This window comes from Salmo trutta, chromosome 31 (genome assembly GCF_901001165.1).
Source record: "Salmo trutta chromosome 31, fSalTru1.1, whole genome shotgun sequence".
Taxonomy (NCBI): domain Eukaryota; kingdom Metazoa; phylum Chordata; class Actinopteri; order Salmoniformes; family Salmonidae; genus Salmo; species Salmo trutta.
The window spans coordinates 14,402,883-14,429,578 of record NC_042987.1 but is presented as its reverse complement, the minus strand read 5'-3'; the positions used below and the strand labels follow the sequence as shown (position 1 = coordinate 14,429,578).

Below are 26,696 nucleotides of genomic sequence, written 5' to 3'. Positions count from 1 at the left end.
GATGAAAAGCCACACACTTGTGAATAATGTATTTTATGACCACAATTTACTATTTTTGGGGTTACAGTCAGTGCTGGGCTGGTGCTGGGTTAAGGCTGTTGCTATGCTACTTCTGCAGACAGAAATTAGACAAAGATTAAACCACGACTCACTGAGTCCTTGGCAAAGAGGAAGAATTGAAACTGAAATACTTGGGTGAGAAAAGCATGGCGCTACAGTAACTAGCTGTGGGACTCTATGACAGTGGGAAGGCATTAATGATTTAAACAGAGGCAAAATATGAAGTCTGTGACCTTTATTTTGTGTATGCCGAAACATGTACAGAGGGAACAACTGACACCATTTCAACAATGAACTGCCATCACACTTTGAAATATCAACAAGAGCCTGATAAGAAGAAAAACAGAACAATAGTTCTGCCTTTCTACAAATTAATTGAAGGCAAGACCATAACATACGCTTGGAATTGGGTCTTTACTGTGGGGACCATTTGGGGAACCAAACAATCCTATCAAGTATTACTGTACATATGATAATGCATCACCTCTGGTACATGGGGTAATATGACTCCTGAATTATGTCCACCATAACTTTGCCATTTCACCAATTGTAAATAATGATTTCAACAGTTTCATGTGTACATAATTTAGCATCTCTGCATTTTTCAGAGATTCGACTATTCAAAATGATGACTATAAAAATGTGTTGTTTTTGCCAATTAGAGCCATACAGTTCTGCTGCTTCTTTTTTGTAGCTAAAGTCATTTATGTATTATTGCTTACAATTCAAATGTTTTCCTGGCAATACGAAGACTGCTCAGGTCATGATGGAAAAAGGTCTACAGGATCTTCACAAAATACAATAACCAATATATACAAATCAACTAACCCCATGTTAAACCCAAATAGTACACACTACACCAGAACAAGATGGAAGGCTTTGTGCACATGCCTGTTTAGCCACAGAACTAACACAAGCGGAGTTTGGATCTACGTACAAGACTTCGCAGTGCCTTGTGACAGCAAGAGGGCGCTACAACAACAAACAAATCCAACCTAATCCAAATGATTTTAGAACCAAACGTATCATAACCAGCTACTGCACTGTTGTCATGTTCATACAAAATTTAACCTCAATAACATATCAACAACTATCATTTCAGCTATTGAAATATAAAAATGCTTTCAAAGCAAGACCAATCAGGCATTTCCAAGTATGTGACGCAACTGTCAAATATGAATACAAACGTGACATCTACCAATGGGTATTGAGCATGCTATTCTTTCTCAAGCATTTCTGGAATGTACTGTAGAAGCACCCCATCCTTCTTAGACGTCACTGTGGTCAGAATGTCCCCTTTTACTTTGCCATAAAACAAGAATCACTTGACAAGGAGTGGATGTGATGGGGTGTAATGGCATTTTAAAAGCCATCTCTTAAACTGGGAGTCTCACAATAAAATGATAATTGATACACGTAGCGCTACCTGACTCAAATACCATGTGTCTTGTCATTTGCTCCAGTCCACAGTAAAAACATACATCAACCCAAGGATAACAAGTCTCTTTTCATGATTTAGGACAACAGAATAAGGTGCTTGTTATGTTGAATACACCAACAGTACAGAGAAAGGATTCCAAAAATCTCCCATCATTGTGATTTTGCGCTGCTGCAAATAGAAAACACAGTACAATACAACGTATTGTGAGTTTTTGTGCCACACCACCTCTTTTCATATAGAAATAACTAGTATATTTATGATCATGTAGGACATCACCTCCAAATGATCATGAGTGGATGTCTTGTAGACCAAAGATGACAAACATGACCTTCAAGAGAATCCATACCACTTATCACTAAACTATAGTATTATTATTATATGACTCATATACCCCTGTGAGTTCATAGAGGGTTTTCTTGTTTGTTCTGAGGTACTGTAAGTGTTAAGTCCTCATGATAAAGAACTAGAGATGCTGTGCCGGGGGAAAAATAGATTCTCGGATCAAGACATTTATGAGAAGGCCATTTTCATTCACCATTAGAAATATGTTCATTAATTAGAGTCCCCAGTAACCTAACCGCTGGCATGACGATTATAAACCCTTCTGCAAGTCAGCAAAAAAGATGGGAAAAGAAGTCTTCCGGACAAATCACTCAAGGCCATAAAAATGTATCACCAAATTAAAATGCCTATTCATATAAAAGCCTAATGTATGTTACTTAAGAGCAAAGTGAGATAAAATATGAGGATATAATCATTCTAAAAGTAACACTTCTGATAGATTTACGAATGCCCTCTAGGTGAAATTACAAAGCAATCTAGTCCGAGTCCCACTGATCTCTCATCGTCACGCAGCATTAAAAATCACTCTACTCAAACATAACAGTGTGAGGAAAGAACAATGAAAGAATTGCCCCTTCGAAGATTCATGAGAAAAATGTTTCATAAAATGTTCCATAATAGTCTTTGATTCAAATAATATGAGGTGCACATGCATGTCTCTGGTTCTTCCATTCAGCAATTGTACATCTTTATTCCGTAATAAGTTCTTCAAAGCTTCTAGAAAAAGTTGCAGTAAAATTATGGATCTTTTCATTATCATATTCTTAACAAATATAGTTAGCATTTTTTATTTTATACAATTTCATTTAGTGACAATTTGCTGGAATATTAACATGTGATAAAATCTACATCCTCAAAATATAATCTTTGAAATGATTTTCCATTCAGTAGGCTTTTAAATAAAGCTTTGATATATAAATCCAAAACAATGGACAACATAAAAAAACAGATCATAGTATCCAAGACAACCAGGAAGTCTCTCAGTCTCCATTCCAGGTTCACCTTTAAGAGAAATTCAAAATAATGCTACATCTTTCTGCACTGAAAAAAGACGACAGGAAAGTGAGGAAAAGCATCTGAGCAGGCATTGCATCCATTAGAACGGATGCCAGTAGGTTGAGCCATCAGTTATTTCTCTCGATAGTGTAACAGATAGGCCTTCAGCGATTCAGGCAGAGGTAAAGTCATGATTTTATCTCGCAGTACATTTACTGCCTTCAGTATCTCAATGCTGCCAATGTCTCTCTCCTCCTCCTTCTCCTGCGCCTCCTTCTCCTCCTTGTGCTGCTCCTCCTCGATCCGTTCGTCCTCCTCGCTCTCCACGGCTTGGGGGATCAGCTGGTTGCCCACAAAGACGTATGTGTTAATACGTCGCCGCCGGCAACGCCTGCGCTTGCGTTTCTGGGGCGCCCTCTGCACCAGGCCGTTGTCAGGGCTCTCCTGGTTGGTCAGATCTCGGAGGGTGCGGCGGATGTAAATGCGAGACAGGTCCTGAAGGCTCCTGACTGTCACCGGGGCTGAGGAGGAGAGGGACAATGATGGCAGGTCAAATCACATTAGCCAAATAAAATTCTCCATTAAGATTCAGCACACAACAGCTCCATATATTGTCAGGTCATTTGGGGACAATACTAATTTAACCTTTATTTCGACAGGGAATCATGGTGAGACCAAAGTCTCGTTCTCAAAAGAGCCTTGCATTCACAACAATAAATACAAAAAAAACTAACATCAACATCAATAATACACATCAATATACAAACTTCATCTTCATTTATAGAAAAATATGTAAAAATCCATTAGTGTTTGAAGTATTTAGTATTATGTATCCACCCTGCAGGGCAGCAAGGCCTCTAGAGTCAAAGCAAAGGTATTATTATTTATTTATTTATATATTTTTTGAAACGTCTATCTTTTAACTTTAAATAAATCATTTGACTTAAAATGTGTGGCTTACTTTACACTTGAAAAGATAGATAGAAAAACTAAACAAAAAGGGGGAATTGTTCTAATGTGGCTTTTTACAGAGAACAGAAAAGAAAATAACAGGTTCATATTCACTAATGCACACCGTAGACAAATGTGGCAAAGGGAAAATGAAAACAAGTATTTTTGGGGGGGACGAATTCAGGTACACTGTCCCTGTTTCAGTTCTCTTCCTTTTGGTGCCTAGTGAATAAGACCCAGGGGTTAGAGTAGAGAAAGGGGGATAGAGTAGAGAACGGGGGATAGAGTAGAGGACTCACGCAGTTCTACTGCATCAGGCTTGCTTCCCTCAGCTCTGTTCTGCTGGACCAGAGGAGCGAACGACACAGCCAGGATATTCTTACTCTCCCAGGAACACTGGCCAGTCCTGGTGATCTGGGTCAGCTGCAACAAGAGACAAAAGAGTGCCAGTTACTGTATAGCGACCACGATAACAACAGCATCAGTCCATTGAGACAACGGAGAACATTCACCAACCATGTTAACACCACCAAATCCACTAGACACATACCAACATCAACAACAACACCACCATTCCACTAGCTAATGGAGAACTTATACCAGCCATGATAACAACACAGTCAATAACCATGACAACAGAGGGACAACATCACATGTATTATATGCATTTTTTGTTCCACACCAGAAAGGGACATTGGTGCTTTCAAATCAAATATCTACTTGACAAAAAGCTGGTTTTGGCCGTGATGTAGAGGCGTTGATCCAGAGGAACTGTGGTGGACCTAAGCTTCTTTAAGCTGCCACAGCCCTTTGGCCTCAATTTCTCCTCATCAAAAGCTTGTATCTCCTTATTGCGCCACCAAACCAACCTGGCAACGTAGGAGTTTCAACCGTTTTCGGAAAAACAACATAAGCAGCTAGACTTTCCATTTCACAGGATGAAGGACTGTGTGGCCTTCTGCAAGGCCTTAAACACATGTTTTGGGTTCCCTTCCCTGCTTGAGTGCCACACAATGTCATTCTGTTTCAAGTGGTGTTGCTATTTACCAATTTCTTGGAGGACAATATAGAGAAGACTTATGGTGTAAGTCCCCGTTCAGGGGCTTCTGATGCACAATAACAATGGCTGGGAATCATAACATCATTGGTCATTGCAGGACATGGCTATTTCACTTTATCTGCGTCCGAAATGGCACTCTAGTCCCAAATAGTGCACTTCTTTTGAACAGGGCTCTGGTCAAAAATAGTACACTATAGTGAATAAGTTGCCATTTCGGACGCAGCCTCTATGATTCCCGACGGGGACGGCATCATCGTGAATAATGATGATGTTTACGTTTTCTGCAATATTCAGAGGCGTTCTCTACCGCTTACCTGATCTTCTATAGGCATCACTAGAATACCCCCCACTTTGAGCAGGATTTTCATGTAATTTTCATGATCCTTCTGCACCCCCGCACCACAGTAGATACGGTCGTATTGGTGACTGTCTGACGAGATCTCCAGACAGTTGCCCACCATGAAGACTGGTTCACAGAACTCAAACCTGACAAAAACGAAACAAAAAGTAATACAAGTAAGCCAATTCGTTTTTTCTATCAGTCTGAGAAGAAATGTAAAAATAAACAAACAGATTTGAACACATTCAAATGTATTCCATTTGCAAGACACAATCTTAAGGCGGCAATTTCCACATCTGGGAATTGGCAGGCACATAAATACTAACTGAACTGCAGCTAGTTATTTAACTAGTTTCACTGCACCATTACACCCTACATAACATTTGTAACACTTTGATTAAGCATCCAACTCACTTATCAAAGCTGTCACTATTCTTGATGAAGTCATCGAGTTTCTCCTTGGCGTAATCCACCACATCCCTGTGGAGCTCAACTCCATGGTTCACTCCAAATGGACCTGCAAAAAAAATATATATATATATTAAAAAGTTCATTATCAGTGATTACACATCATTTATGAAAGAAGATGCGAGTGTGTTTGACTTCATATGCTGTTCATGTGTGTTATTTAAGCATTGGTTAACTCATTAGGGCTAGAGCATCAATGTATATCATCACTATATAATTATCAAAATCAAGATTTCCCTGAAAGCATAGGTTCAATTGAAAAAAAAAAACAACAGCATCATTACCTATGATGAGTCCCACCATGGTGCTGAGGTACCCAGTCCCGCTGCCCAGGTTAAGGAAGGACAGTCCCTGCTGCAGCTTCAGCGCCTCCATCACCTCAGAGTAGATACAGGGGGCAGACAGGTGAATGTTGCCATGCTTCCAAGCCAGGTCCTTGTAGGCATTGTCCCTGCAGTATTGATAAAGTGTTAGCTTCAGGAACATCTTTACTAAGGGGCAAATCGTAACTTCCACTTAGTCTTCAATCTACATCAATGCAAGTTAGGATTCTCCCCCAAGACAAAACTGAATATGCTGTGCAGAGCATTATGGATACTGTAGTACCTGTAGCCAACCAGGTAGTAGTCCCCGCGGTCGATGGCCCTGAAGGCCTGCTCCACGTGGTCCGTACGGATGTACTGCGCCTCCTTCAGGTTGTCAATCAGATCATCGTTGTCCTCCCCGGCACTCACCGCACCCCCCATGGCGAGAAAGAAACAGTAGAACAAAAAGCGGGAGCAAAATTCTTCTTTCCACAAGTGGAGCGCTGTGTTGTTGTCTTAATGTGGCATGGAAAGATGAAGAGGACACCTGAGGGATTGAGTGGTTGTGTTCTTCTTCTTCTTCCCTTGGGGCCACTTCACACCATTGTCGTATCAAGACAGGCTAACTCTAGGGAATTGAGAGAGAGAGAGGGAGACAATGTTGAGAGATGTAAGATTAGAAGTATAGCAGGGGATGTCAGTCTGTGCATAGACCCAGAAGGAATGATCCATGTAGTTACAGATGGAGACTACGGAGAGAAATGCATATGCATCCTATTCAACTGGTCAATACCCGGAAGAAACAATCCGCACACTTACTTCCTTTTGAAATGCACTTTTGGGACAGAACCATATGTACATAGAGATGTATCCAAGCAATATCAAAGCTCTTTTGCTAAATGTTGATGTGGTGGTCCCTTTCGCTATTGAGACTGGTCGATACACCAACATTGCTCTAGATAAATGTGTCTGTACTTTTTGTGACAATGCATCCATTTTAACTTTAGAAGTGGAGAGAGAGAGAGAGAGAGAGAGAGAGAGAGAGAGAGAGAGAGAGAGAGAGAGAGAGAGAGAGAGAGAGAGAGAGAGAGCTGCATGTGAGCGCTCACATTTTTCAACATGTTTTTTACAAAAAGATAGATAAACTTGGATTTATAGGCAGGGACATATACAAGATGCTACCCTTCACCGCATAACCTTCACTCCAGGTCAAAACTCTAAACCTACAACCTAATTTTGGACAAAATTACCTGGAAGGATTAATACACCATCCAACCTAGAACTGAGATAGACCAGACAGACCAAATACAACTTCAATTGTCGAAGCCTTTGAGCCCAACAAATGGCAGGCTACCCCACCCAAATCCGGAGGCCTTGAAGCCCCCTCCTGCTGTTCAGAGACCATCTACTGAAATAAAAGCTTCTCCCAAGTGGGTGTGACACCTACTCCCGTTGCCTGCTGCACTGCTGCTTGGATTCCACCTGGCGATCTGTTCACTGTCTGCCCTGGTTGTCTCCCCCTGTCTGGTACAGGTACCCCCACCACACTCCCCCCTCTCTGTTCACCATCTGCCCTGGTTGTCTCCCCCTGTCTGGTACAGGTACCCCCACCACACTCCCCCCTCTCTGTTCACCATCTGCCCTGGTTGTCTCCCCCTGTCTGGTACAGGTACCCCCACCACACTCCCCCCTCTCTGTTCACCATCTGCCCTGGTTGTCTCCCCCTGTCTGGTACAGGTACCCCCACCACACTCCCCCCTCTCTGTTCACCATCTGTCCTGGCCTGTCTCCCCCTGACTGGTACAGGTACCTCCACCACACTCCCCCCTCTCGCCCAAGCTTTCGCTCGCCTCCAGCACACAGGCACTGTTGGGGCGAGTGACTCTGAACTTACAATGGCTAACCCCAAGTCGTTATCATTTTTTTTGTGCATTTTGCCTCATGACTCCTGCATGCTTTGTTGACTATGAACGTTCTTGTTTACCCAACCGTGGGACAGACTGTTTGTTCCCACACTCGGGATTCTGACTCTCGATTGGTTACACTGACTTTTGGCCTCCCATCCTATTCTAACCACCTCTCACCGGCTTTGTATTCATGTTACGGGATGAAATTGCTGTATAATAATATGATCTTGTTGCCATCTAATGCACATTCAAATGTCATAAATCAACACAGCAGAGTTCTCCCTATCCTCTGCCGTGCCTCGATTGTATTACTGTTGATATCTGGAAATGTGTATGTACACCCTGGCCCATCTACTGCTGCTAGCCCCAATTCTGACTTGTGCTCCGATATCGGTTTCACTGATTTCTGCTCTCGTAAAAGCCTGGGTTTTTTTGCACGTTAACACGAGAAGCTTATTATCTAAAATGGATCAATTGAAAGTGTGGGTTCACAGCTCCAATCCAGATTAGTTGGTCATTACTGAGACGTGGTTAAGAAAGAGTGTTTTGAATACTGATGTTAACCTTTCTGGTTAGAACCTTTTTCGGCAAGACAGATCTTCCAAAGGTGGTGGAGTGGCAATCATTACCAAGGATCACCTTCAGTGCTCGATTGTCTCCACCAAGTCTGTCCCCCAAAAATATGATTTTCTGGTTTTAAGCATTAAACTTTCAAATAGCTCTTCGTTGACTGTTTCTGGGTGTTATTGTCATCCATCAGCACCGGCCTCTCTCCTGGCCCCTTACACTTAGTCTGAATTTATCCTGCTAGGTGACCTAAACTGGGACATGCTTAAACCACCTGACCAAGTCCTAAAGCAATGGGACTCTAAATCTTTCTCAGATTATTACCAATCCCACAATGTATGACTCCAAACACCCAGAAAAGGCTACTCTCCTCGATGTTATCCTCACAAATAATCCTGATAGGTATCAGTCTGGTGTTTTCTGTAATGAGCTTAGTGATCACTGTTTTACAGCCTATGTTCGTAATGGCTGCTCAGTGAAACAACCTGTCCTGATTTGTCATAGACGCTTGCTAAAAAAATAGAATCAGCTTGATCCCCTCTGTCGAAGACGCTTGGAACTTTTTTGATATTTTCAGTGATATTGTTAACAAACATGCCCCCACAAAGAAAATGAGAATTAAAAAACAGGTTAAGCCCCTGGTTCGACTGTGATATTGCAGTTACTCCACCTCAAGAATTGCATTTGGCGAAAGGCTCGGCATAAGCATACACAGGCTGACTAGCTCTTGTTCAGGTAAATGAGAAATAAGTGCACTCAGGCTATCCAGAAGGCCAAAGTTAGTTACTTTAAGGAGCAGTTCTCTCTCTGTGGGTCTAACCCCAAGAAGTTCTGGAAAATGTTAGACCTGGATAATAAACCCTCCTCCTCACAGCTGCCCATGTCTCTTAATGTTGATGATGTGGTTGTTACTGACAAGAAGCACATGGCTGAGATTTTGAATCACCACCTCATTAAGTCAGGATTCCTATTTGACTCAGCCATGCCCACTTGCCCATCCAACATTTCCTCATCTCCCACCGCTTCTAATGTGACTAGCCCTAATGCTTCTCCCTCGTTTTCCCCTGCCACGCTACAAAGTTTCTCCCTGTAGGCAGTCACTGAGTCCGAGGTGCTAAAGGAGCTCCTTAAACTTGATCGAAAAACCCCCCCAAAAAATGGTTTAGAGCCTTTCTTCTTTAAGGCTGCTGCCCCTATAAAATCGCCAAGCCTGTCTCTCCTCTTTGGGGAGGTTCACATTGCTTGAAAGGCAGCCATGGTTCGTCCTTTATTTAAAAAGGGGGAGATCAAGCTGATCCTTACTGTTTAAGGCCCATTTCTATTTTGCCCTTTTTAATCAAAAGTGTTGGAAAAACTTGTCAATAATAAACTGACTGGTTTTCTCTCTGGTGTGCAATGTGGTCTCCGCTCAGGTTATGGATGTGTCACTGCAACCTTAAAGGTCCTCAATGATGTCACCATTGCCCTTGATTCTAAGCAATGTTATGCTGCTATTTTTATTGACTTGGCCAAAGCTTTTGATACGGTAGCCCATTCCATTCTTGTGGGCCGGCTAAGGAGTATTGGTGTCTGAGGGGTCTTTGGCCTGGTTTGCTAACTACCTCTCTCAAAGAGTACAGTGTATAGTCAGAACATCTGCTGTCTCATCCACTGCCTGTCACCAAGGGTGTACCCCAAGGCTCGATCCTACGCCCCACGCTCTTCTCAATTTACATCAACAACATAGCACAGGCAGTAGGAAGCTCTCTCATCCATTTATATGCATATTATACAGTCTTATACTCAGCTGGCCCTCCCCGGATTTTGTGTTAAATGCTCTACAATAAAGCTTTCTTAGGGTGTCCAACAAGCTTTCTCTACCCTTAACCTTGTTCTGAACACCTCCAAAACAAAGGTCATGTGGTTTGGTAAGAAGAACGCCCCTCTCCCCAGAGTTGTCGTTACTACCTCTGAGGGTTTAGAGCTTGAGGTAGTCACCTCATACAAGTACTTGGGAGTATGGCTAGATGGTACACTGTCCTTCTCTCAGCACATATCAAAGCCGCAGGCTAAAGTTAAATCTAGTCTTGGTTTTCTCTAATTGGAAATCGCTCCTCTTTCACCCCAGCTGCCAAACTAACCCTTATTCAGATGACCATCCAACCCATGCCAGATTTCGGAGACGTAATTTATAGATCGGCAGGTAAGGGTGCTCTCAAGCAGCTAGATGTTCTTTACCATTCGGCCATCAGATTTGCCACCAATGCTCCTTATACGACACATCACTGCACTCTATACTCCTCTGTAAACTGGTCATCTCTGTATTCCCGTCGCAAGACCCACTGGTTGATGCTTATTTATAAAACCCTCTTAGGCCTCACTCCCCCCTATCTGAGATATCTACTGCAGCCCTCATCTTCCACATACAACACCCATTCTGCCAGTCACATAATGTTTAAGGTCTCCAAAGCACGCACATCCCTGGGTCGCTTGTCTTTTCAGTTCGCTGCTGCTAGCGACTGGAACGAGCTGCAACAAAACACTCAAACTGGAAAGTTTAATCTCAATCTCTTCATTCAAAGACTTAAATCATGGAACACTCTTACTGACAGTTGTGGCTGCTTTGCGTGATGTATTGTTGTCTCTACCTTCTTGTGCGGTGGTCTGTGCCCAATAATGTTTGTACCCTGTTTTGTGTTGCTACCATGTTGTGCTGCTGCCATGTGTTGTCGTCTTAGGTCTCTCTTTATGTAGTGTCGTGATGTGTTTTGTCGTATATTTTTATTAAAATGTATTTTAATCCGAACCCCTGTCCCCACAGGAGGCCTTTCGGTAGGCCGTCATTGTAAATAAGAATTTGTTCTTAACTGACTTGCCTAGTTAAATAAAATGAATTAGAAGCCCATGCCTTGCTTTACTGTGGGTTATACAATGACATTAGGGAATATATTTTTTCATCAGCTGTCCAGCCAAAACAATAATTTTAACAGTCTAGATTAAAATAAAGTGTGGCATTTCATCAGGTAACAATACCCTTTATTTTTAAAGTGCCTAAATATCTTTTCATCTACTGTACTTTGTTTATGCATACATGTGCATAGATGTGTGTATTATAGATGATGCCAAAGGAAATACTGGACCATGTTTGACAGATTTTTTTGTGTGTTTCAAAACTCTACTTAAGTGGTCCACAATGTGTGTGTTAACTGTATTTTGTATTGTCAATTATTGTGGAGTGACACTTAAATAAGTTTTCCGAACTCTACTACAATTCAGATATCGTCAATTACGCCCCTTTGGTGCTCAGTCCTTGATATCTAGTGAACTACCTCGTAAGCACATTAATCTAAACGGTAGGGGCAAAATGTATCCAAAATCCTCATGAGTTCATGCACGTTAACCACAATGAGATATTCATTCATAATAACGTAAAACATAAGTATAGTATTTTATGATGAAGCATGAAAATCACTGCAGGACAGGTAGCAACTAATAACTGAAGTTATAATGCCCATTTAGGAGAGATGCAGCAGAGGAAGCAGACATGTCTTGAATTCTCTATCTGCTTTCTCAGCATCTCCACCTGACATATCCCGAGTCAGCCAATAAAGATTACATTCAGAGGTGACATTGTAGAAGTAGCAGCTAGCAGGCTAGGCCTTGTGGAGAGGTAATTTTCCATTGGCTGTTCGTTCACACACTGGCAAAATAAATAATTGCTTAATTCTCACCAACGTGTGACAGTACCGTACGGTGTTACAGAAGCAGCTTTTTATCCTTGCTCTTTAAACCCTCCCTGAAATGCATAGCCATGCAGGGTGCACCACAAAGATTAAGAGTGGTGCTGCGCCACCTTGTGGACTGGCTGTGGCACTACGTAAAAATTCAGCAAGGCACAAAGTTGTGGACTGTAACAGGTAGAATAAGTTAATAGTCAGCTCTATTAAAATAAATGTCTATAGGCAAAACTCTAACATTTGCCTACATAACGTGACCCAGATTTAATGACAAATCATGATCATTTGACATGGTTAACTTCTTTGGGCTCAACTCCCGTTAACGGGATCGATTTGACAACATCCGGTGAAATGGCAGTGCGCCAAATTCCCCAAAAATTATTACAAATATTTAACTTTCATACATTCACAAGTGCAACACACCAAACTAAAGCTTAACTTCTCGTTAATCTAGCCACCGTGTCAGATTTCAAAAAGGCTTTACGGTGAAAGCAAACCATGCGATTATTTTAGGACAGTGCCCAGCATACCAACACATGAAAATCACATTTCAACCCGCCAGGCGCAACACAAAAGTCAGAAATAACGATTTAATTCATGCCTTACCTTTGAAGAACTTCTTCTATTGGCACTCCCATATGTCCCATAAACATCACAAATGGTCCTTTTGTTCGATTAATTCCGTCGTTATTCCATTTATTTGGCGCGTTTGATTTAGAAAAACACTGGCTCCAACTCGCCCAGCATGACTACAAAATATCTAATAAGTTACCTGTAAACGCTGTCCAAACATTTGAAACAACTTTCCTAATACAACTTTAGGTATTTTTAACGTAAATAATCAATAAAATTTAAGACGGGATAAACGGTGTTCAATACTGGATAAAAACAACGTGAAGCGTGTGGCCTGGAGCGCGCATCAAAACATTAGAGAGCACTCGGCTGGACCCTTGTTCTGAACTGCCGTACTTCTTAATTTCTCTAAAGAAAAACATCAACCAATTTCTAAAGACTGTTGACATCCAGTGGAAGCGATAGGAACACTGTCACCTCAACAACAACAAAAATTCCTGGATGATTTGTCCTCGGGGTTTCGCCTGCCAAATAAGTTCTGTTATACTCACAGACATCATTTTAACAGTTTTAGAAACTTTAGAGTGTTTTCTATCCAAATCTACCAATTATATGCATATCCTAGCATCTGGGCCTGAGTAGCAGGCAATTTACTTTGGGCACGTTTTTCATCCGGACGTCAAAATACTGCCCCCTAGCCCAAAGAAGTTAAACAGAATTTGTGCCTGAGTTGATCTACTGGGCTTATAGTGAAGTCAAGAGAGCCAGTGGCGTCATTAGGCCTGGGCTTCAGCCCCAGATGTTTTTTGATTCAGCCTTATATCTATATATGTAAAGGTTCATGTAGATATAAACATTGGGTTGTTATTTCACCTGAAATGCACAAGGTCCTCTACTCCGACAATTAATCCACAGATAGAAGGGTAAACTTTTGTTTTCTAGTAATCTCACCTCCTTCAGGCTTATTCTTCTTCTTTGGACTTTATATGGCGGTTGGCAACAACTTTAAAAGGTACATTACCACAACCGACTGGAGTGTGGACCTCAGTTCATCTTTCAATCACCTACGTGGGTATATGCTCCTAAAAACCAATGAGGAGAAGGTAGAAGCGGGCCTTGCAGAACCAAGATCTATTTTAGCGCCTGGCTACTCAGGCGCTTGTTGACACGTGCGAGCAGTGTGGGTGCAATGATTGAATAACATGTATGTGTAAATTGTTTTTGCAACACACACGACACAAGCGGTGTGGTCAGCATGTAAGATCACCATGTGCAATACAAAGCGTCAGCTAGAGAGGTGTAAAGCCATTGTACCATTGTACTCTGGAGCAGTGGAAACGCATTCTCTGGAGTGATGAATAACGCTTCACATGCTGGTAGTCCGACAGACAAATCTGGGTTTGGCAGATGCCAGGAGAACGCTACCTGCCCCATTGCATAGTGCCAACTGTAAAGTTTGGTGGAGAAGGAATAATGGTCTGGGGCTGTTTTTAATGGTTCGGGCTAGGCCCCTTAGTTCCAGTGAAGGAAAATCTTAACGCTACAGCATACAATTACATTCTAGACGATTTTATGCTTCCAACTTTGTGACAACAGCTTGGATAAGGCCCTTTCCTGTTTCAGCATGACAATGCCCATGAGAGCAAAGCAAGGTCCATACAGAAATGGTTTGGTGAGATCGGTGTGGAAGAACTTGACTGGCCTGCACAGAGCCCTGACCTCAACCCCATCGAATACCTTTGGGATGAATTGGAATGCCAAACGGCTAGCCAGACCTAATCACCCAATATCAGTGCCCGACCTCACTAATGCTCTTGTGGCTGAATGGAAGCAAGTCCCCCAAGCAACATGCCAACATCTAGTGGAAAGCCTTCCCAGAAGAGTGCAGGCTGTTATAGCAGCAAAGGGGGACCAACTCCATATTAATGCCCATGATTTTGGAATGAGATGTTCTATGAGCAGGTGTCCACATGCACTACATGACCAGAAGTATCTTCCGACAGTGCCACTGTGCCCCCATGTGGAGTGAAGCTGAACTTTACCACACACACACACACACACACAATATTTAACCCAGTTTAAAATTAGCTATGTTGAGGTGGTAGAACTGACTAAATTAAATGAATCATAACTTATTCCATTCTACAGGTAAACATGCTTGGCTCATGTCTGATATTTTTTTATATAGGCTATGTAACTACTTGAGCGTTTATTTGTATTACTCTTTATTCACTTAGCTACTTACATGTTCTATTGTTTTTGCATTGTCGAGAGGTTAACCTGCAAGTAAGCATTTCACTGCACTATATACTCCATGTATATATGACAAATAAACTTTGAAGGGAAGGGGGAGGTTAGCCAGAAAGAGGGGGAAAGATGGCCAACTTTGTGGTTAGATTGTAGGTGAACAAAACATTGAAAATGCATCGTCCCTTAGAAGGGCAATCAGCAGTTGCTACGTCCATTTTTGAACTTGTAAATTAATGATATGTACCCATTGATTCTTGAAGAATAGAACCCCTCATGAGCTTAGTTCAACTGTTGCACCCCATCAGAACCTAAAATATAAGCTTGTTTTACCACAATGTTTGTAAACAAAGTAAATGTAAACAAACACTATATAGCATTTAAAAACATGCTTAAAACTATCATTTTTATATTATGGTTGGTCAGTCCTTGCATCCATAGCTGTCTATAATTTGAAAGAGGTAACATTTCTCCAGCCCATCCCTCAGCTTTTACCAAAACAGGGTCAGGGAGTACGCTTTGTTATCGTTTCAACTGCTGATTGTCACTGTGTCCTCAAAATGTTACGTAATCTAAAAATCTCACATTAATTTAGTCAGTTTTACCAGCTAATCATAGTGGTCTTATAACTTATTTCATTCTACAGGGAAAAAATGTGCTCATGTCTCTTTATTTTCATATAGCCTAGGGCAGGGGTATTCAACTTCAACACTATGAGGTCCAGAGCCTGCTGGTTTTCTGTTCTACCTGATCATTAATTAAACACACCTGGTGTCTCAGCTCTAAATCAGTCACTGATTAGAGGAGAACAATGAAAATATGCAGCGGAACTAGATTGGGGCCCAGAGTTGAGTTTGAGAGGCCTAGGGGCTATGTCTTGTCGGTCATGTTTGGAGTTGTGTTGCGCTGTCATGCGGACACTTGCCTTTTTACAGTTTGAGAACACAGTAGGGCTGGGCGATATATGAACAAAATATCATATCACGATATTTGATGTTTTATTTTGTGTTTTGGGATAATAAAAGTTCTAAATATGCTTTATGAGTAGTTCATGACCCTAGGGTAGCAACACAAAGTATATGCGATTTCAATTAGGCTTTCTCCACTTATACTGTTAAATCTAACCCCCCCACCCCCCAAAAAATATATACATACATAAAAAACAAAAATCTGCATTCATCAATTTATGCACTTTTATTATAATTGTAACACTGTGCCACGCAGCACGATATGGGCCCAAAAAAATATAGCCTTAGTTAATTAGTGAACTGTTGGAATCATGGAAATATAATGATTACTCTAATTCTAGAGTTGGAATATAGCGGGCAGCACCTTGAAAACGTTGTTTTGACATGACAACGAAGGAATAAACCAGGGAGGAACATTTAACAGGGTAGGAACCGAAGTGTTGGTCAGTGTTTCCAGGTGACACTAAATAGATGCTACATTACATATTACTTTATGTAGCTAGCTAGCCAACATGTTCATACTTCAACTATTCCTCTCTGATAAGATACCGTTGCTCAAACATGCGTATCTAGGCCTACACTAGCACTGGTACCAGGCAGAATTAGCTAGCTAGCTACGTTTGCTCTGACTCTTAGTACATTTAGCAAGTTAGCCAACTAGCGATTAGCGGCTAACACAAATTATTTTAAATCAAATTTGAATTGTCACATGCGCCAAATAAAATATGTGAAATGCTTACAAGCCCTTAACCAACAACACAGTTAAGCAAATACCAACAAAACAAAAAGATAAGAATAACAAATAATTAAAGAGCAGCAATAAATAACAATAGCGGGGCTATATACAGGTGGTACCGGTACAGAGTCAATGTGCGGGGGCACCGGTGTTGAGGTAATATGTACATGTAAGTAGTTATTAAAGTGACTATGCATAGATAATAACATAGAGTAGCAGCAGCATAGAAGAGGGTGGGGGGGTGGGGGCAATGCAAATAGTCCGGGTTGCCATTTGATTAGCTGTTCAGGAGTCTTATGGCTTGGGGGTTGAAGCTGTTTAGAAGCCTCTTGGACCTAGACTTGGCATGCCGGTACCGCTTGCCATTCGGTAGCAGAGAGAACAGTCTATGACTAGGGTGGCTGGAGTCTTTGACAATTTTTAGGGCCTTCCTCTGACACCGCCTGGTATAGAGGTCCTGGATGGCAGGAAGCTTGGCCCAAGTGATGTACTAGGCTGTACTCACTACATTCTGTAGTGCCTTGCGATCGGAGGCCGAGCAGTTGCCATACCAGGCAGTGATGCAACCCGTCAGGATGCTCTTCGACAGCTGTAGAACCTTTTGAGGATCTGAGGACCCATGCCAAATATTTTCAGTCTCCTGAGGGGGAATAGATTTTGTCGTGCCCTCTTCACGATTGTCTCGGTGTGCTTGGACCATGTTAGTTTGTTGGTGATTTGGACGCCAAGGAACTTGAAGCTCTCAACCTGCTCCACTACAGCCCCATCGATGAGAATGGGGGAGTGCTTGGTCCTCTTTTTCCTGTAGTCCACAATCATCTCCTTTGTCTTGATCACGTTGAGGGAGATGTTGTTGTCCTTGCACCACACAGTCAGGTATCTGACCTCTTCCCTATAGGCTGTCTCATCGTTGTCGGTGATCAGGCCTACCACTGTTGTGTCATCAGCAAACTTAATGATGGTGTTGGAGTCGTGCCTGGCCGTGCAGTCATGAGTGAACAGGGAGTACAGGAGGGGACTGAGCACGCACCCCTGAGGGGCTCCTATATTTAGGATCAGCGTGGCGGATGTGTTGTTACCTACCCTTACCACCTGGGGGTGGCCTGTCAGGAATTCCAGGATCCAGTTGCAGAGGGAGGTGTTTAGTCTCAAGGTCCTTAGCTTAGTGATGAGCTTCGAGGGCACTATGGTGTTGAACACTGAGCTGTAATCAATAAACAGCATTCTCACGTAGGTGTTCCTTTTGTACAGATGTGAAAGGGCAGTGTGGAGTGCAATAGAGATTGCATCATCTGTGGATCTGTTGGTGCGGTATGCAAATTGGAGTGGGTCTAGGGTTTCTGGGATAATGGTGTTGTTGTGAGCCATGACCAGCCTTTCAAAGCACTTCATGGCTACAGACGTGAGTGCTACAGGCCGGTAGTCATTTAGGCAGGTAACCTTAGTGTTCTTGGGCACAGGGACTATGGTGGTCTGCTTGAAACATGTTGGTATTACAGAATCAGACAGGGAGAGGTTGAAAATGTCAGTGAAGACACTTGCCAGTTGGTCAGCGCATGCTCGCAGTACACATCCTGGTAATCTGTCTGGCCCTGCGGCCTTGTAAATGTTGACCTCTTTAAAAAGGTCTTACTCACATCAGCTGCGGAGAGCGTGATCACACAGTCATCCGGAACAGCTGATACACTCATGCATGTTTCAGTGTTGCTTACCTCGAAGCGAGCATAGAAGTTATTTCGCTCGTCTGGTAGGCTCGTGTCCCTGGCAGCTCTCAGCTGTGCTTCCCTTTGTAGTCAATAATAGTTTGCAAGCCCTGCCACATCCGACGAGCGTCGGATCCGGTGTAGTATGATTCGATCTTAGTCCTGTGTTGACGCTTTGCCTGTTCGATGGTTCTTCGGAGGGCATAGTGGGATTTCTCATAAGCTTCTGGGTTAGAGTCCCGCTCCTTGAAAGCGGCAGCTCTACCCTTTAGCTCAGTGCGAATGTTGCCTGTAATCCATGGCTTCTGGTTGGGGTATGTACGCACAGTCACTGTGGGGACGACGTCCTCGATGCACTTATTGATAAAGCCAGGGACTGATTTGGTGTACTCCTCAATGCCATCGGAAGAATCGCAGAACATATTCCAGTCTGTGCTAGCAATCGCTCATTGAGTGCGGTTTTAGTTCCAGCATCGATCTGAGGTGGTATGTAGACAGCTACAAAAAAATACAGATGAAAACTCTCTAGGTAGATAGTGTGGTCTCCAGCTTATCATGAGATACTCTACCTCAGGCGAGCAAAACCTCGAGTCTTCCTTATAGATATCGTGCACCAGCTGTTGTTTACATATATGCATAAGCCCCTGCCCCGTGTCTTACCAGAGGCTGCTGTTCTATCCTGCCAATAGAGTGTATAACCCGCCAGCTATATGATCTTAATGTTGTCATTCAGCCACGACTCGGTTAAACATAAGACATTACAGTTTTTAATGTCCCGTTGGTAGGTTATAAGTGCTTTCAGTTCGTCCCATTTATCTTCCAGCGATTGAACGTTAGCTAGCAGGACGGAAGGCAAAATAACCACTCGTCACTTGATCCTCTCAAGGCACCCTGATCTTTTTCCTCAAAACCTCAGTTTCCTTCTCCAGCGAGGATTTGGCCCCAGTCGGGTGTCTGTAGTATATCCCTCCCGTCCGACTCATTGAAGAAAAACTATTTGTCTAACCTGGGATGAGTAATCGCAGTTCTGATGTCCAGAAGCTATTTTCGGTCATAAGAGACGGTTGCAGAAACATTATGTACAAAACACGTTAGGAACAACACGAAAAAACAAACAAAATAGCATGGTTGCTAAGAAAATAAACTAGCAGATAGTTTGCAGACTGTAAGATACACATACTAATAGTGTATAGAACGCTTGTGAAAAGATGCAGGTCACCAAAGTTGTTGCATCCATCTGACCATGCAGGGTTAAAGGCAAGAAAGTACTCAATACTCCATGGTTGAGCAACTGCTCTCTCCTTGAGTGACAGGGGGCCGGGCTTGGTGTGGTTAGCTGCATGCAGCAGCAGGAGGGAGAGAGATGACTCAAGTAGAAAACAGCGTGAACTATAAAAACAGACATTATAAGAGACAGCAACAGAGGAGGGCAGACAAGAGACAGCAACAGACACAGAGAATGGGATGGAGAAAAGCAGAGGAGGGTGTATCACCTAAAGCTGCTCCATGGATTCTAATTACTGCACAGAGAGAGACTCATTGGACAGAACAGAGTCTGTTTGAAGTTGAAGGGTTTGGGCAATACACTGTAGATGACCAGCGCATTCGGAAAGTATTCAGATCCCTTGAATTTTTCCACATTTTGTTACGTTAATGCCTTATTGTAAAATGTATTAAATTGTTTTTTCCCCTCATCAATCTATACACAATACCCCATAATGACTTGAACCCGATTAGAAATGTTATCAAATTTATAGCACCTTTGGCAGCGATTACAGCCTCAAGTCTTCTTGGGTATGATGCTACAAGCTTGGCACACCTGTATTTGGGGAGTTTCTACCATTCTTCTCTACAGATCCTCTCAAGCTCTGTCAGGTTGGATGGGGAGCGTCGTTGCACAGCTATTTTCAGGTCTCTCCAGAGATGTTCGATCGGGTTCATGTCCGGGCTATGGCTGGGCCACTCAAGGACATTCAGTGACTTAGACGAAGCCACGCCTGCTTTGTCTTGGCTGTGTGCTTAGGGTCGTTGTCCTGTTGGAAGGTCATCCTTCGCCCCAGGCTTAGGTCCTGAGCGCTCTGGAGTCGGTTTTCATCAAGGATCTCTCTGCACTTTGCTCTGTTAATCTTTCCCTTGATCCTGAGTAGTCTCCCAGTCCTTTACGTGCCTTTTGGCAAACTTCAAGCAGGCTGTCATGTGCCTTTTACTGAGGAGTGGCTTCCGCCTGGCCACCCTACCACAAAGACCAGATTGGTGGAGTGCTGCAGAGATGGTTGTCCTTCTGGAAGGTTTTCCCATCTCCAGAGGAACTTTGGAGCTCTGTTATCGGGTTCTTGGTCACCTCCCTGATCAAGGCCGTTCTACCCCAATTGCTGTTTGGCCAGCTCTAGGAAGAGTCTTGGTGGTTCCAAACTTCTTCCATTTAAGAATGATGGAGGCCACTGTGTTCTTGGTTGACCTTCAATGCTGCAGAATTTTTTTGGTACCCTTCCCCAGATCTGTGCCTCAACGCAATCCTGTCTCGGAGCTCTATGGACAATCCTTCGACATCATGGCTTGGTTTTTGCTCTGACATGCACTGTTCTAAATACCTATTTTTGCTTTGTCATTATGGGGTATTGTGTATAGATTAATGAGAGATACAAAACATTTTTTAATCAATTTTAGAATAAGGCTGTAACGTAAGAAAATGTGTAAAAAGTCAAGGGGTCTGAATACTTTCCAAATGCACTGCATGTGTTCCAGAGTAGAGCGTGTTCCAGAGTCTCACAGAGTCTCACTGTAATTGAGTACTGGCAGTGTCTGCTTTGGGAGGAGGGAAGATCTAATCTCTCAATGTTCATCTCCAAGTGCCCTAAATTCATGCATTTAGCTGTTGAAATTCATTTTTTTGCTGTTGAAATTCATTTTTTGCTGGGGGAGAATGCCCCCAGACCCCCCTACTGGCTTTGGGCTAAGCCCCAAATGTCTTCAAATCCTAGAACCACCCCTGGAGAGAGCATGCAGTGACATGTAATGCGCCTTCCTAAGAACGAGACAGGGACAACCGGCTGGGCAGGGTGATGAAACATGTAACCGATCCTGGGACAACCCAATAACATGCTCAGTGAAAGTATCTATACACAGTGCCATGCTCTATCTGGAGGGGGCCAAGATATAGGCTAGGCCACTAGGTTGTACAGTGTTACTGAAAGTGTGGATGGGGGTAAATAGTAAATAAATTATTATTCACAGTTAATTCTGGGGTCATTCAGGGACAGTATAAATTTAAATCAACTTTTATTTCCCCTGGTACTACAGAGTGATTTGTCAATGAAAACTTGAAATTATATGAGCAACAAATATTCCACTTCATTTGGAACAAGCTAGACAAAATTAAACTAAACACACCTATTTATATAATAAATATGAATTTGAAGGGCAGAAATGATTAAATATGAAAGCATTGGACCTCTCACTTAAGGCTTCAATCATACAAAAATCATATGAAAACTTGACAGTAGGCTGTCCACTAGCCTAATGTTTAGTTTGTTCACTTAGCTCTCCAAACTAGCTATGGATTTTGCTAAAACGAATATGCCTAGCTACATCTAGAGGGGGAAAAAAACTGGGGGAGTTGTTAGATACATTACAATTTAGCCTCTGTAGGTAGCTACTGATGATACAATGTATTCATTGGCTAGTTCTCCTCCACGACTGACGTAACCATTTGAAACCAATCAGCCGCTTTCTAGTACAGACACATGGTGGACGTTTTCTAGCCAATCATCTTACGAGTGTACCATGTTAGCTTTATCTGCACTGTGTGTGATGGGAGAAAAAACAATAACAGGAAATGGGCAGGATATCATTTTTTTATGGTTAATAACTATCAAATTGATAACATTGAATTTAGCTTCATAATGTAGCCCGCAGACTAAGTTGCATCTGCTAACGACGCGTTACCCAACGTTCGGTTAAACCTACTGTACGTGTTGTTGTGATGCGTTATTTTAATCATGCATGAAAGACAGACAACCCATTTTAGTTACCCTAACTAACATTTCAGGTTAGTACTACTAGCTAGTGTTGTTATGTATGCAAAGTGTGACAAAACACATTTCACACAACGTTAGGGCCATAGCTACAAGCATCTACAAGCATTGCAGGTTAACGTTAGATAATGTGGACCAAATAGCATGTCACATCTTGAACGTTGCCAACTGTAGCTAGCTAGCTCGATGGCTGCTTTTCAGTCGAATGATGGCCATGATCAACTAACTTAGTTAACTAAAATAGCTAGCTATGTATTGACGAAATAATAGGCAAAAAATACATTGCGATTCATGGTGAAAGGGTTGGTTAAGTCGAGTTGACAGCTAGGCATTGTTGTGAAAAGATGTCAACAGTCTCTTGAAATTAGATTTAGCACATTGCTAATTATGCGGGCCCAAACAAAGTCTGTGCGTCACCAACTCAGACAAAGCAATGGTAGCTAACGAGCTATAGCTGGCCAGCTACCATTAGCGAGTAGCCACTTTCTAACAACATACAAAATGTCGACATTGCACTTTAGATTGGAAAATACTCACAGCGCCGAGTCAAATGAATAAACTCAGTCCCAGGGGTGGATGCACTTCAAAGGAAAACACCAAGGTCAGTTAGTTTAACGAGCTGTAGTTTGTGAAGTGGTGACTTGCCTACCAGTCGGTTCTTCACTCCGAAAGAACACAGCTGAGAGGATGTAAACACATGTCACGTGCTGTTGGCAGACGTCGGCAGACAGACGTGTGTTTTGCGCTGCAACAGAAACAGCCTAATGATTACCTCAAGGGAAAACTGAACCAGGGTAAAAAATCTAAGACATATCCCCCTGAGACCCAGCAATACATTGTTGTCCTCTCTAGTGTACATTAGTTATTGGTCTTTATCTCTGAGGACATACAAGCCGCTGTATGAAGTCCTGTTCTCCCTTTGAGAGGACATTCCGGGCTTTTCAATGATACTGAACAGAAATATAAACGCAACATGTAGTTGGTTTCATGAGCTGAAATTAAATATCCCAGAAAGCTTATTTCTCTCAAATTTTGTACACAAATTTTTTACATCCCTGTTAGTGAACATTTCTTGTTTGCCAAGATAATCCATCCACCTGACAGGTGTGGCATATCAAGAAGGTGATTAAACAGCATGATACTTACACAGGTCCACCTTGTGCTGGGGATAATATAAAGCCACTCTAAAATGGGATTTTTTTTAAACACAACCTAATGCCACAGATGTCTCCAGTTTTGAGGGAGCGCACAATTGGCATGCTGACTGCAGGAATTTTCACCAAAGCTGTTGCCAGAATATTTAATGTTAATTTCTCTACTATAATCCGCCAACTATTAGAGAATTTGACAGTATGTCCAACCGGCCTCAAAACCAGACCACGTGTAACCACGCCAGCCCTGGACCTGGCTTCTTCACCTGTGGGATGTTCTGAGACGAGCCACCCGGACAACTGATTAAACTGCGGGTTTGCACTCTCACTCACTCTCACTCCTACTCTCACTCTCTCTCTCTCTCTCTCTCTCTCTCTCTCTCTCTCTCTCTCTCTCTCTCTCTCTCTCAAAGCATGTATACTGATGATTCAACCTTTATTATTTTCCCTTAACCCTAACACCCCTCCACCTTTCTATTCTCATAGTTTCTACCGATTGTAAATAGAAAAAATACATTTTTGCTAAGAGTATTATTAGATTATTGATCGATTGACTATGACTTTTCTTACCCAGCAGTGCTATTTGCAGAGTTAGCTCCAACTAAATGTTGGAATTTGCCAAAAACAAGCTATATATGGGCAATACCAAAACAAGTGATCTAATGATTCTGTCTCTTCGCAGCAAAATCTGCAGAGCTGGGATGGTGGTATCCCCATATATATATATATATATATATATATATATATATATATACACAGTTGAAGTCAGAAGTTTACATACACCTTAGCCAAATAGATTTAAACTCAGTTTTTCACAATTCCTGACATTTAATCCTAGTAACAATTCCCTGTCTTAGGTCAGTTAGGGTCACCACTTTATTTTAAGAATGTGAAATGTCAGAATAATAGCAGAGAGAATGATTTATTTCAGTTTTTATTTCTTTCATCACATTCCCAGTGGGCCAGAAGTTTACATACACTCAATTAGTATTTGGTAGCATTGCCTTTAAATTGTTTAACTTGTGTCAAACATTTCGGGTAGCCTTCCACAAGCTTCCCACAATAAGTTGGGTGAATTTTGGCCCATTCCTCCTGACAGAGCTAGTGTAACTGAGTCAGGTTTGGTCGCATTGCCTTTAAATTGTTTAACTTGGGTCGCACAAGCTCGCACAAGCTTTTTCAGTTCTGCCCACAAATTTTCTATTGGATTGAGGTCAGGGCTTTGTGATGGCCACTCCAATATCTTGACTTTGTTGTCCTTAAGCCATTTTGCCACAACTTTGGAAGTATGCTTGGGGTCATTGTCCATTTGGAAGACCATTTGCGACCAAGCTTTAACTTCCTGACTGATGTCTTGAGATGTTGCTTTAATATATGTTTAACGGCACAGTCAACTTAGTGTACGTAAACTTCTGACCCACTGGAATTGTGATACAGTGAATTATAAGTGAAATAATCTGTCTGTAAACAATTGTTGGAAAAAGTACTTGCCAAAGCTATAGTTTGTTAACAAGAAATTTGTGGAGTGGTTGAAAAACGAGTTTTAATGACTCAAACCTAAGTGTATGTAAACTTCCGACTTCAACTGTATATATATAACATCCTATTGGTTGCAAGAATTGTATAATCATTTAAATTGAAACGTTTTTGAATCTGGGTGTCATTTTGTGTATCAGTTCATAAACCATGTGCCATGGAATCAGTATATTGAAAATCTCCTCCCAACTATTTTGCAACATGTATGGTGGCGTTGTCCATTTTTTGGGCCTTAAATGAAACTGGTATACTTTTTTATTTATCACAATTTTCTTTAGACAATTTTGGTTTTAATGCAAGGCCGACAGACGCTCCTTACCTTCTCCCCCTTCCACGTTGCCTCCTCTATTTTTGCGGTAATGCTGCAGTTTGTTGTAATTTTGGATAGAGCACACATTTCCATATATTTTGTGTGACATAACTCCACCAGTCCAATTTATGATATAATTTTCAACGGTTATACAAGGTTTTTAATATTTTTTCCAAAAATAATGATTTTTAAAAAATCAATTACTATATTTGAGTTTAACCATAGTATTTGTTGTAATATTTATTCTGGCTTTTCTGATGGATTAATGTGAAATTGCAACCAGCTGTCTATGGCTTGTTTTAAAAAGCAATATTTTGGAGATTATTTCATTTTCAAATAACCGAAAGTGAGAGGTTGTAATCTGAATGAAGGGAAAAAGCCCATTCTTGAACACGGAGTGAGACATCCTTCCTAATGTGCTAGAGAACCAGTTCGGATTTAAGTATAGTTTTTGTATGATTGAAGCCTTAAGTGAGAGGTCCAATGCTTTCATATTTAATCATTTCTGCCCTTCAAATTCATATTTATTATATAAATAGGTGTGTTTAGTTTAATTTTGTCTAGCTTGTTGTTCCAAATGAAGTGGAATATTTGTTGCTCATATAATTTAAAAAACAACTTGTTAAGTGTAGTAAGGGCCATAAGTAAATAGGTAAACTGGGATATGACTAAATACTGAATCACAGGGATTATTCCACAAATAGACAGGTGTTGTCCTTTCCATGGAAGCAAGATCTTATCTAATTTGGCTGACTTTCTATTAAAATGTATTGTAGTGAGAGTATGCACAGAGTACAGAGTATGTCCACTTCACAGTCAGACCATTTTATTGGTAAATTACACGGTAATGTAAAAGTTGAATTTATCCAATACATAGCTATCCAATACGTATTATACTGCACTTATCATAATTCGGTTGTAATCCAGAGAGGTTAGATACATTATCTAGATAATCTATGAGGCTGTGCAGGGATCCAAATTGCAGATTTAAAAGAAAACATTAATCGTCAGTGTACAATGACACCTTTGTCCTGGATTTCTAGCCCCTTGATATTATTGTTGGATCTAATTTTAATAGCTAACATTTCAATGGTCATAATAAATAGATATGCCGATAGGGGACAACCTTGTTTTACTCCTCTTGACAATTTAATACTTTCTGAGAAGTAGCCATTATTTACTATTTTACACCTGGGGTCACTGTACATAACTTTAACCCATTCTCCTAAATTAAAATAGTCCACGCATTTATGTATAAATTCCAATTGTACTTTATCAAAGGCCT

The 26,696-nt window shown here is 41.7% G+C and overlaps 1 protein-coding gene across 1 annotated transcript; it reads right to left on the bottom strand.

The window, feature by feature from the left end:
• Positions 1 to 280: 280 nt before the first annotated feature.
• On the bottom strand, positions 281 to 23,137 carry pcmtd1 (protein-L-isoaspartate (D-aspartate) O-methyltransferase domain containing 1). Its single transcript, XM_029725370.1, has 7 exons — positions 22,952 to 23,137; positions 6,265 to 6,591; positions 5,943 to 6,109; positions 5,605 to 5,707; positions 5,165 to 5,336; positions 4,090 to 4,213; positions 281 to 3,360 (listed from the first exon to the last, which is right to left on the bottom strand). Exons 2-7 carry the CDS (start codon positions 6,402 to 6,404, stop codon positions 2,972 to 2,974), a joined length of 1,095 nt encoding a protein of 364 aa, XP_029581230.1. The 5' UTR covers positions 6,405 to 6,591; positions 22,952 to 23,137; the 3' UTR covers positions 281 to 2,971.
• Positions 23,138 to 26,696: the final 3,559 nt, after the last annotated feature.